The 13,987-nt window shown below is 41.5% G+C and overlaps 1 protein-coding gene across 2 annotated transcripts in view; it reads left to right on the top strand.

Annotated features, from left to right (window-relative positions):
• Positions 1-262: 262 nt before the first annotated feature.
• LOC139452802 (carboxypeptidase B-like) overlaps positions 263-13,987 on the top strand; it is a 46,369-nt gene continuing 32,644 nt past the window's right edge. The window contains exon 1 of one of the 2 annotated variants that reach the window (XM_071234425.1): positions 263-387. In XM_071234425.1, the coding sequence (XP_071090526.1) occupies positions 263-387 (125 nt within the window). Of the gene's footprint in view, positions 388-7,588; positions 7,692-13,987 lie in introns of those variants that run through there. The other variant, XM_071234446.1, reaches the window with a different exon arrangement.

Below are 13,987 nucleotides of genomic sequence, written 5' to 3'. Positions count from 1 at the left end.
AGTCGTGCAACATTCATTGCTAAATATAATATACGGCAAGTATGCATAAATAGTTTCTTTATTCATTTTCAGATAATTTTTATCAGTCACGTATTTATCATTTAAGACGCAACCGTGAGGTCAAGCCATAAAATAAATACTCGATCGCGAGCGCTTTGAACTTGAACTTTGCTTGTATGATAGTGACTATGATCCTCTTTCTGTTGGTAAATCGGGAACCACGTTGCGCGATGCTTAGTAAATTCAACAGCCTCGTAGAGACATGCTGCTGTTAAATAGTGGGCGTGTAGAGGCGTCATGGATAACTCGGGGCCTGGTCAGCAGGCTGAAAGTGACCACACTCCCAGGACAGGGCTGCCTTAGCTGGACACTGGACAACGGACCAAGGTGAGTCAACCAATGCGTGTGCGTCACAGTCAACAATTTTTAAAAAAAGGGTAATTGTATATTTTGTGAGTTATGTATTTCTAATACCGTCAGAACGGAACTTTGGATATATTATTGAATACATTGATACTTTACTTTGTGTACCGATATATGTAAGCTATATGATACATATTAGAACAAGCGGCGGTTTAGATTGTTGGACATGTCGAACGCGATCATCCTGTTGCGTACTATATCTGACAACACTTCTTCACATGACTGGGTTTTTCATGCGGCGGAGCCATATGGAAACCATCAATTGAACTTTTTTACTTGATTTTCTCGTTCGTTCCTTAACTTAAGTAGATGTAATATTCCGATAGCAGGGGGGTTGGGGAAATGGAGGTCTTTCACTTGTCCGTGTATAATCTCACTGATAAATGTGTTTCCGCGGGATGACATGATTTGTGAATACATTTTGTTACTGGTTGCACTACTGGTTTACTTGGATCGTTACTGGTTGCACTACTGGTTTACTTGGATCGTTACTAGTTGCACTACTGATTTACTTTGATTATAACAGGTTGCACTACTGATTTACCTTGATTATAACAGGTTGTACTACTGATTTACTTTGAGTGTTACTGGTTGCACTACTGATTTACATTGATACTGGTTGCACTATTAATTAACTTTGATACTGGTTGGACTGCTGATTTACTTTGACTGTTACTGGTTGCACTACTGATTTACTTTGATACTGGTTGCACAATTAATTTTCTTTGATACTGGTTGCACTATTAATTTTCTTTGATACTGGTTGCACTACTGATTTACTTTGATCGTTACTGGTTGCGCTACTGATTTATTTTCATCGTTACTGGTTGCACTACTGATGTATTTTGACGGTTACTGGTTGCACTACTTATTTACGTTGATACTGGTTGCACTACTGATTTATTTTGATCGTTACTGGTTGCGCTACTGATGTATTTTGACGGTTACTGGTTGCACTAGTGATGTGCATTGATACTGGTCGCACTAACGATTCACGTTAATACAGGTTACGCGTTGAGCACTAGCCCAGCACTATCTCGACGGGGGACAGCAGCAGTTGGCTCCACACATTGGCTGCCCAGGGTCGATTCTCGACATGGGCACCATATTACGATCGTTGTCATCTACAGGCACTGTGAGATTAGTCCGGCAGTAACTCTCCGCAGTGTGTAGCTAGTCTGTTACAGAGCTCGGATGCATGTGTAGTCATTTATATATAGTTGTTACCATAAATGATCATGTACCTGAAGGGGGAAAACTGGTTAACGATTTGAATTCTTAAATGTGTCTGATCTATTCAAACTTTGTATTACCATAAAACAATATATATACTACATTTCCACAATAATACCTGGCTTCACAATTTTTATTAATTTGATCAAAGTCAATGTAATTAAACCCTAGCCTTTGCAATTTCCTCCGTACAATGCGTACGTCTGCGACATGATGACATGATGTACAACTGTCTCTCCACCAAGTGACACCAGCAACTACAACATTACATTTTCTGACAACTTGTAAGATGTTCTCATCACAACATAACCTTCTTGCACTACAACATGCATGCCATTGTTTCACTAAGACCGTTCCCTTCTCAGTACAGTGTGAGCGTTCAAGCATACGTTTTGCAGATAATAAAAGCGACAAAACCCTTTCCATATCCATAAATATGATCTGCTAAAAGTAGAGTCAAATGTACGATTCCGACTATATCATAAGCATGTCTTCATGAATCACTTTTAAATATGGGGCGGTCGGGTAGCCTAGTTGTTAAACCGAATAACCGGGTTTGATTCCCGACATGGGTAAAATTGTGAAACCAATTTCTGGTGTCCCCCGCCGTGATATTACTGGAATATTGCTAAAAGCGGCGTTAAAGCATACTCACTCACTCACTCTTTATTACATAGTGATGCCACTAGGCCTTCGCTAAAGCGTATCCTGCCCCAAAAGTGGCACCCATCACAAACACATGCAAAGATGCAAAAGCAAGTCAATTAATAACCTGGTATATATCAAAATAGGGAATAGCATCGAAAATCATCTGATGCGTGAAATTTGGAAATGTCCTCCACATGTCTACCATAAACATTTTGAAAGTTTTACAGAGCTTTACTTTACTTAAAAATACACCATTCGTCCTCAGTGCTGCTTAGTGGAAGACGTCTTTATATCACTCCATCAGCAGATAAATCACCCGACATATCCTCTATAACTTGCTGTCTTTGTGTAAGCTTCATTCAGTTTTTTTAGAGTTTCATTATGGGTCTAAAATCTCTGAAATAATGTTTTGTCAATATGATTAAACGCGCCATACGCTTCCCTCCTGTGCACAGCGTAACCAGTGACGCTATTGCAATAGAACGTACAGCACGCAATGCCGAGATTTATCGTAGTACTCATTCACTAAAAGAAAAGGGTTCTATGTCAACCGACCAAGGTTAATAATAGGATTGGACTTCTGTAATAATCAATCGTGCACAGCAATAACTTATGAATTGAAATGAAGTTTAGGGAGTGTATGTTTGCTGAACAGAAACAAGGATCATAAATATATTTGGGGATTTGTTTTGGAAATTATGTGTTCAGTGATTGATCAACACCGTCGGATCGGATATAGTTGGATCGTACAATTGATACTGCCTTTAGCGGGTACTTCTTAAGATTATGGAAAGGCCTTTGTCACTGTCATGTGTTTTAGGGTGCGGTGGGGTGTGGGATGGGTTATTTTCGACATAAACTCTTAGTTCCAGTCAGGTCTGTGATTGCTGTTCCTCAGTCTATACCATACATAGGAATACGTCCGTGGCGAACTAATCAGTATCGATGCAGCAGTTCGCGTTGGGGGAGGAGAATCTCGCGTGATATAGTGAGAGTTTGCGTTATTTCATGTTACGTGTACACAATGTTTTTTGAGAAAGAAAAAATCCACCAGCGTTATGATTTGTAACCCGGAAACTTGTGTGATAATGTGAAACAAGGTTGAAACATAAAAACTTTGGTTTCATTTTGATGTCTTGGTTTTTATAGGTAACACGTGACCATTCTCGAATAATTATTCACATTATGGAAGACAAGATCTGATAAGTGTAGGTTATTGTGCTAACTTGAGAAGTGCGGGGAGCTTTGTTTCTACGCCACGCGTACGTGCTCTGTCACGTACGTCAACAACATCCGGGGTAGAATAGGTCTTCAGCAACCCATGCTTGCCGAAAAAGGTGACTATGCTTGTCGTAAGAGGCGACTAACGGGATCAGCTGGTCAGGCTCACTGACTTGGTTGATGCATCCCAATTCCGTGGATCGAAGCTCATGATGTGAATCACTGGATTGTCTGGTCCGGACTCGATATTATTTACAGAACGCCGTCATATAGCTGGAATATTGCTGAATGTGGCGTTAAACAATAAACAAACAAAACTTACGTGAACAGACACGCACGTCACATGGTCCGCCACGTCCCCATGCAGCCCAACACTCGGGACTATATGGTGTTAACCCAGTCGGGGTTGCCACAGGAAACGGCGGGTGGCGTCAGTGACGGACATTTCCCACTGCGTACTGAAACTAAAGCGACAAAACCCTTTCCATATTCATAAGAATTATACGATACGACTATATCGTGAGCATGTCTTCATGAATCACTATCAAATAGTGATGGTACCCGATGCTCACTAAAAGGTGAGTGAATCCTGAACAACGGTGTCAGCATCACAAACACATGCAAAGGCAAGTCAATTGTTCACCTGAAAAAAAACACGGGAACAAATGATACAAGTCAAAATAGGGAATTGCATCGGACATCATTTCTGTCACTGATCCGTCAAGTTTGGAAATGTCCTCCAAGTGACTACCACAAAACTCATACCGAGGCTGGTGTAGAGCATGTGACTAACCTGACACAATACAAGCACACGACCACACAAAGGTCAAACTGCTTCTATGTCTCTGTTCTACGAAGTCTCTGTTCTCCAAAACCTGACCTGAGTCGTCAGTACTGAATATGTTTGCGATGCCGAGCATTATTATACATTCGCCGATCACTGAAAAACTTCCTAAACACAACCAGTTATATCGCGGCGTGTCAGCTAAATGAGTGAATCCTGAACAACGGTGTCAGCATCACAAACACATGCAAAGGCAAGTCAATTGTTCACCTGAAAAAAAAACACGGGATCAAATGATACAAGTCAAAATAGGGAATTGCATCGGACATCATTTCTGTCACTGATCCGTCAAGTTTGGAAATGTCCTCCAAGTGACTACCACAAAACTCATACCGAGGCTGGTGTAGAGCATGTGACACAATACAAGCTCACGGACACACAAAGTTCAAACTGCTTCTATGTCTCTGTTCTACGAAGTGTTTACTCCAAAACCTGACCTGAGTCGTCAGTACTGAATATGTTTGCGATGCCGAGCATTATTATATTCACTAAGGAAACATTGAAGTCGACCCACATGTGGCTGGCGTTATATCCGAGCATGTATCACGCAACACATAAACACGTGACCTGGGAAGAGACCTGTCAATATATCGCGCATACTTTTCTTTGTGTACATATTTTACAATATTTTATTCCCATGACGCATATTAAAACCCCTAGCAAGCTAAACTGCGGGGAAAATGAAAATATACACTTCAAATCAGATTAGACCAAACAATCAGAATGGTTATTATCACGTTACTAGGCTAAAAACATTCGCCGATCACTGAAAAACTTCCTAAACACAACCAGTTATATCGCGGCGTGTCAGCTAAATGTGGGAGGAAGCCTGAAGCGATGCAGGTCTCAGACGTTAACCACTTCGGTGAAACCCACGAGCACGGGTATGGTGCTGACAAACATGGAAACATAATCGGGGCGAACCGGGATTCGAACCAACAATCATAGGTGTCTGGCGTGCCCAAGGGACGCAACTCCGCACAGCGAAGCGCGGCGCATTAGACGACTGGGCCACCCTAAACACAACTGTGATACCCGTATCAAATACAACGTCATCCAATAACCATAATGATTTCTTGTTTGTTTCATTCAACTACCATCAAACATGGGTGTATACGTTCATATGCCTGGCAGTTTAGCTAACGTCTTTATCTCAGATACATGGACGATAAATTTTAAAGCTATGATTTCTTACGCACGGCTCATCAATTTGTGTTAATATGCACGATACATTTTTTCTGTGGTCAAGAACACAAATTAACCTTTATAGTGTATCGAGATGAAAGACGCAGTGTGGTGTCGGCTGGAAGTTTATCACGTATAAAGCCATTCCTTAGACTATTAAATTCTACTTACATTTCTCCAAGCTTATTGTGGAATCCAAGCATCTACCTGATCAGCCTTCTGTGAAAGTATCACATAGAGATGAGGTGAGGTGAAATGGGGTTTAACGTCGCGTCCAAGATTATTGCACTTATATGGTAGAATAGTGCATGCACGTGTGTGTGTGTGTGTGTGTGTGTGTGTGCTTGTACTAGTCCGGACTGATGCCGATTTATAGTGCTAGCTTAACAGAGCAGTTTAACATGAATACCCCACTCAGACACAGTGTACTGACTCCGAGTCGACCAGTCCTTGTTTTAGCCCCTTAATGCCGAGCGCCAGGCATGATAACAACAAGTAACATCTTTTAACGTCTTTTGGTATGACGCGGTCGGGGATCGAACCCCGGACCTTCCGCTCTCCGGGCGGAAGCTCTACCACTAGACCACGGAGGCGGTCGTATCACATAGAGAGATGCTATTCTACCTGATCAGCCTTCTGTGAAAGCTTCTGTCGTCATTAGGTTTACCCATCAGAAATGTTGGTTTCGCCTTTATCCGCTGAGCGTAAGTTCGAATTAAGGCTTCGTATTGAGAATAATCCTTGGATTGTCGGCACCCGTACCTCCACAGTGGGCTACGTCAAGATGACCTCTTCGTGATGTAAGTGAAACACCGTTCAAAGCGGGTTTGAACCTCACTCAGTCACTCACTCACCCAGTTACTATGGGGCATATCTGATGCGTTTGGCCAAACTTGGGCAAGGCTGTTATCAGCACATAATCACATATGGTCACAAGTAACGGGATCGGGTGGTCATGCTCCCTAACGTGGTTGATGCATGTCATCGTATCCCAATTGCATAGACCGATACTCATGATGTCGATCACTGGGTTGTCTGGTCTAGAGCCGATCATTTAAAGACAGCCAATATATTGCTGGAATATTGCCGAGTGCGGCGTAAAACAACAATCAACAATCTCAATCACAAGGATTAGCAGGAATCGCTCCCACCAGAGACTTGAGCGTGGAACTAATTGTGAGGATGACGTAGTGAGTGGGGAATCATTATGATGATGATGATGATGATGATGATGATGATGATGACGACGACGACGACGATGATGATGATGATGATGATGATGATGATGATGATGATGGTGATGATTTTAAAACAAAATTTAGGCTGGCGATCTTAATGATCCTTTTATGCTGGTGTTGATCTTGATGGTGATGACTCCGTGTTTGTGACGGGTGCCGCAGTTTTGTACAGGAGACGCTCACCTTTTTGCCAGTACCTGATATCATCACACTTTGATTTATAAGCACATGCTCATGATACAGTCGGAATCGTACAATGCTTTTGGGAAAGATTTCTGATGAATATGGAAATGGTTTTGTCGCTTTTATTAAATCAAGACAACAAAGCAATGATTTTGTATTCAAATTTCAGCTGCTAGTGGCCAAATAATAACAGATTTAGACATGACGGTATTCAACAAAGTGTAGTGATGAGGGTGGCGGTCATCTATTTGTAGACAACATTCACACACAATGAATACCTAGCGCATCATTAATATTCATAGGCCAGCATCACAATAGGACGTTTTTTTCTTGATCATTTCTCGTCAGTGAATAACGGCGTGAGCTCAGCGGGGCCACTCCATCCTGACGTTTTAACTCAAAATTAGTTTCAGATGTCCTATTTTCTATTCAACATGCACGTTCTAATCATTAGAACGTGATCGTAGAGACTTTTAGGTCTACCGCATGATGTAGGTGTCTATAACGACTGACATATATTTCGAAGCCGTTTCAATGAAATGTATTTCCTTGTGCACATGGGTCTCAGCTGTTTGAAATCTACGAGCGTTAGCTTGTAAAATTGTTTCAATCTGAAAGCAGTTTGTTGGAAACTGCGTTCTGTAACCTACAATAACAAATTTCTTGAAATTTAAAACCACACAAGGACACTTGGGAGGCCATTCATACATAAAAAGGTAAGTGTTTTTATATTGGATAATATTTTATCACTACTCTGCCATGAGGACGTGCATCCTGATCTCTAATTGCTTCTAGTGAGTTAAAATTGAACGTCGCATCGGCATTATTTCAGCCCTGGAGCGACGATTAATTGCTTCTAAATGCCCTCGCTTGGTGAGCAAACTATCACCTCTGAGATACTGTTGGTGGTGTGGGACACGCTTAGTGTCGCGCCATTCATCATTCCAAGACATTTTAGGATTAATTAAATTTGTTGTCATGGTGAATGGTATAGGTTTTATTACTACCTACTACACATCACATTGTTACACACTGAACGCTGTGGTACATTTCACTCAAGGCCCGTGAAGATCCGGGGTAGAATAGGTCTTCAGCAACCCATGCTTTGTGTAAAAGGCGACTATGCTTGTCGTAAGAGGCGACTAACGGGATCGGGTGATCAGACTGGTTGAGGCATTTGATCGTATCCCAATTGCGTTGATAGATGCTCATGATGTCAATCAGACTCGATTATTGACAGACCGCCTTCATTTTGCTGGAATATTGGTGAGTGCGGCTTTAAACAACAAACAAGCAAACAAACATTTCACTCCAGATTGCGTGTGTACTACGTGTATCTGACACATGGGCAGATAGACATGACCGGTGTAGTGAGAAAGTGTATTGTATTGTACGTAACAAACAACACGACTTACCTATCGGTTTTGAAGATAACCCATACCACATAGCGGCGGCGAATGTACACTTTCTGCATGTAGCACAGATATGTGTATACATCCAATCTACACTGAGACAAGACAATATCAATATGGTGACGCTTGGTGATTGATGCTAACTGTTTATCGTGGGTTTGAATCCGATATTCGCCTGATTATGATCATTAATTAGTATAGCCATGCTCGTAGTAAACGTCTGAGACTTGCATAACTTCGGGCTTTCGTCCCACAAGCCGACACGCCGTGATATAACTGAAATACTGTTCAAAGCTGTTTAAAAACTAAATCACTCACTCACTGTAAAATCAATGTCAGGTACGATAATACCCCGATACACTTATGCGGGTACCTTTTCTTTTCTAAATGCACTGTTTTATTTAGAGTTAAAATAAAGACATAAAGTTAGAATAAAATACTTCATACGATATATATTGTTCCAGGTGAAATAGGATTTCCTATAACCATTATATATCAGATCGTGGATGATAAACGTGCTATAACATCGATTTCCATATAAGTGTATATACGTGTATATGTGTGTGTGTATTTGGTGTGTAGTGATCGTATAAATAGATATTTATCTGAGCGTGTTTCTGTATCGTTACGATAGCGCAAGTTGCGTGTCTTCCAAGAGAACAATACATATTTTGTATTCGAGATGTATATATTTCTTTTTTAAATGTGGAAACACTCTGGGGTAATAATCTCATTAAAATAATGTCATTCTTAATATAATCGATGTTTTGGACGTAGTGTCATCATTGAATTACCTTAAGAATGCGCGAATGAATACACTGCGGGAGTGAACCGCCCAATGTATGATATAGTCCCACATACGCTGAAGCCATGTTTGTGTACAAACACATCTGTACATTGAAAACACCTATCTGTACTTAGTTGGAATGTTAAGAAAAAGTAGATTCATTGAGCAGACACTGCAACGTTGCATTGAGGTTATTACAAAGTTTCTGCAAGTGCACTAACTTGCATATTTATCGGATGGTAACACCAGGTGTTTCGGATTGGTTTAATGGATCACCTACATGATACATCCACAGTGGTATATGATCGATTTCCTAAAAAAACGTGACCTGCTCCCGTGTGAAAATATCCACTTCCTAGGTCACTCGTCTTATGAAATGAATGATATTTGACAAGAAAAGTGACTTTGGGTAACACTTTCATAGTAAAGTTCTAGAATCTGTACTTTACTAAGAAAGTGTTATCCCAAACATAACATTTGTTACATTTGACCTTTTTCTAAATGGCATTGTGTATTCATAGGTTTCGGCCATGGGAGCTGTGCCAATTGTCAGAGGGGTACACAAAGTACGTGATCTAGACTACCAGTTGTCGGACTTTCATTTTGTTGAAGCTTCGGTGGCTGTGTGGGTTAGATCGCTGACTTTGTGTGCTGGCGATTAGGTGCCTCACTCCGACTCAAACCAAAAATATACTAGAATTTGTATTTTTACTTAGAAAGTGTTTTCCCCAACATAATATTTGTGACCAATCAGGAGAAAGGGGACCTTACAGGTGCTAGGATACAATTATGTTATGACGCCATAAAGACGTTTGACGTCAACTTACTTCAGTAAGATCGCTATGTATGATCGCCATTGTATTTTTGTTTTCCGAAGATGTTTTAGTTTTAAAATATAATAAAAAGTCAAAATCTGATTTTTTCACCCATAAGGTCCCTTATCGCATGGTTGGTCACATTTGTCACATTTGGCCACTTTCTAAATGGCATTATGTATTAAAAGTCAAAAAATAGATATCGACTTGCACATCGTGTGAATGTCAAATCTTCCACGAACACATTCACACATGAACAAGTGTACTCTGTCACAATATTACCAAATGCGTGATGATAAACAGTCAATGTTTATACAGTCGTGTTTTTGTGCGGATATTCACAAGGACATAATGTAACATATGTTGCGTGCGTCACTCGACGACCCCCTGCATACTGTACAATCACTGTACGGCAGGATGTGTACACAGCGTCTTCACGAACAGCATGTGAACACTCGAGAGTAAACATGCTCTCTTACAACGATGGATGTACGGCGATGTCTCAGTGAAAGTTAGTTCTGTAAGGTTGAACAAATATTAACCTACCATCATGTCGCCATCTGTTACACGATTTGATATTACTTAAATCTCTCTTTGCTCATGGCGTGTTCACTTCAGATTTTCGTTCCAGACTTACTCGAGTTTGACTGTTGTACACTATTAATCGTCTGGCTATTTATTTCTAGACTGTCGTTAAGTAAGTAGTTTCTGAGTATATATGTGTGGGAACAGGTTTCATTCCATCAAAGTGAAAAAGACGTCAATTTCTCTGTTGTTTTCTTTGCTGTAGTTCACGCCAGAATTATTTTGTCTGTAAAATATCAGCAAATTGACTTGAGCCATAGTGACGACATAAAACATGGAATAATAAGATGAGTTTTTTCAGTTTTCAGAAGCTATAAATAGTAACGTAATAACTATTCATCCCCCAAAGTATTCATAACCCCTAATTTGTTTTGTTCAGTATATATCAAGTCAACCTTAAGGCGGAGATGAATCGTTATTACGTTATCATTTGCGATACGGTTCCCCTCTTTCAGTGTTGGTATGTTATGTGGATTCAAAATCATAGAAGCAGGATAAGTGTTTATGTATGGATCGTGTCATCCTCGGTTGTCCAGGGTATTATGTCAAATACACTTAACCTATTCATCAATGATAGCTTCGTTTTGAGCCCGATTCAAATAGCATGACAATAGCAGTCCAATCAAATTACACCCTCCAGCGAGAGACATTTTGTGCTCAGTTATTGATCGAGATCGAGATGGTGACGTCACTTTTGAAATGAAGTTGACACGCCGTGAAATTGTTCAAAGGGTCGTTTTACCAAACTCATTTACTATTCTGCTGGTGATGACCAAACATATAGGTATATCCAAGAAAACAGTCGATGATTTAACATCAAGGTTTAAAGCTCATCTTTGAAATAAGGTCACAAGACCATGTGCCAAGCACAAATGACGAAACGTGAAATTCAAGTGCATGCGACATGTCGGAACTCGGTCACTGTGACAACGTCCTCTCCGTAACGGGATCCCGTCCAAACACAGCGTACTTCCACTTCATCACATAGCCCAGACTCTGTAGCTTAAAGTACATGTGATGGAATTGCCCGAGCGGACATTAAGACAAGTCGTCCTTAATGTAAAAGGTGAGTCTGGGAAGACATTCACATGTGCGCTGCATCCATCACCATGCCTTTCTTTAAATCTGTGTGTTGACGCACATATGTCTGAACCGTGCTTCATTGTAAATTCACGCGTCTTACACCACGCCGGGCCCTGAATTATATATGATTACATATGATCACACATCGTCACATATAATCACATTGATCACACATCGTTGAAATACCAACTAAGGGAATCGTGTGGTCATGCCCGCTAAATGGTTGATACATGTCGTCGTATCCCAATTGCATAGATCGATGCTCATGATGTCAATCACTGGCTTGACTCGTTCATTTAATGACAGCCAATATATTGCTGGAATATTGCTGAGAGCGGAGTTAAATAGCAACCAAATAAACATATGGTCACACGTACGCGTACACAGCCATGTCCTGTTTAGACGCACATCGAGTATGAGTGAGTGAGTGAGTGAGTGAGTTGTGATAAACACAGCTTTCAAAAGAAACTCAGGTTTATCAGGGGTATCAGGTTTATTTTGGTGCCAAACTTTCCACTTTGGTGAAACCCACGACACAGGTAGGTGCCGACAAACCATAGATCATAATCAGGGCGAATATTGGATTCGAACTCACTATCACAGGATCCTGGCATGCCAAAGGGCCATCACTCTGAACAGCGAACCCCGTGCTATCTCAGTAGGAATGAACCATAGTGACATAATCACACATGGTCACAGATAGTCACAGCGATGTTCTGCGGAGGATCACAGCAGGGAGAACCCACTGATCACAGCCATCTCGCGGAGATAGCCACACGTCCATGTCACACAACACCTTACATGCTCCAGCTTCTGTCTCCCATGCTGGGGTAGCCTAGTGGTTAAAGTGTTCGCTCGCCACGCCGAAGACCCTGGCTCGATTCCCCACATGGGTACAATGTATGAAGACCGTTTCTATTGTCCCCGCCGTGATTTTGCTCGAGTATTGCTATAAGCGGCGTAAAACATTACCCAATCTATTCATCGTGACTCGTGCGTAGTTTCCGGAATTTGCTTCTTGTTGTTTTGTGACAGTGAGTGAGTGAGTTGGGTTTTAACGCCGCTTTTATATCACGGCGTGTCATCTAAATGTGGGAGGAACGCCCGAAGTGATACAGGTCTCAGACGTTGACCACACCGGTGAAACAAATATAGAAACATAATCGTGGCGATACGGGATTCGAACCCACAATCATAGGTGCCTGGCATGCCCAAGGGACGCAACTTTGCACAGCGAATCACGGCGCCTTAGACGACTGGGCCACCTGTGACAGAGAAACGAATATGACTACACTACTGTGCAAAAGTCGCCCCTCATAGATACTAACGCATAACGCGTTCGTAACGCGTTCCATCACGACTCCTCGCGAACCCGTTAAGTTTGCGTTGGAGGTGTTCATAAACGCACAACGATCCCGGTATAAGCGGCGTTATTAACGCAATACGCACGAATTCTTTACGAGTTTTTGACCGTCATGAACCTTGGCTGGTTGCAACAGAACGCGTTATGAACGCATACCTAACGTATCATGAACAACATGAACGCATACCTAACGTATCATGAACAACATGAACGCATACCTAACGAAGCATGAACAACATGAACGCATACCTAACGTATCATCAACTCAATATGGTTCTCAAACTGTTGGTTGCGACTTCAGGCGACCATCACGCATTCATTATTTTCAAAAGATCGCCATCAGTGATTGCAACAAATTCATCTGTCTCACACATCTGTGTACCTCTCTGACATTTATTTCGGCTTTTAACAATCCTCGTAGCCTAGCGGGTAAATCGTTCGCTTGTCAAACGGAAGGTCCGGGTTCTATTCCGCTCATAGTTACAACGTGTGATGTTTATTCCTGGTGTCCTGGTGTCCTGGTGTCCCCACCGTGCTATTTCTGGAATGTTGCTTAAAGCGGCGAAAACCCCTCACTCTATAACACATAACATATGAACCTGTATTATGTACTTTCTCTATGTTGACAGAGGTGCTATCTCATTTGAATTAAGTCTATAGTATAGACGTAGTGTTAAACATTAAAATACTGCAGGTCGTGCAAGGTTGGCGCATAATCACGATCATAACTCACCAGTTTTGGGTGCGGAAACTTGTCTAGGCAGTTCCAGGTTTGCTACTTCTTTACCACATTGCTAACCCCCAACCCCGGTCCCCCTCTTCACCCCGGGCGAGAGAAAGGCGTGGCAATCTGTGATGCATTCCCTAATGAGACATGTTCTCACCTGTGTCTTTATAAACAAGGGAATCTGGTTTTGCCGGACTATCTTTAGAGTTCCACGACCCAGGTCAACGTGCTTTACAATGT

The sequence above is a fragment of the Haliotis cracherodii genome, unplaced genomic scaffold, assembly GCF_022045235.1.
Source record: "Haliotis cracherodii isolate W230 unplaced genomic scaffold, xgHalCrac1.p SCAF_10, whole genome shotgun sequence".
Lineage (NCBI taxonomy): Eukaryota > Metazoa > Mollusca > Gastropoda > Lepetellida > Haliotidae > Haliotis > Haliotis cracherodii.
This window is presented reverse-complemented; position numbering and strand designations above follow the sequence as displayed.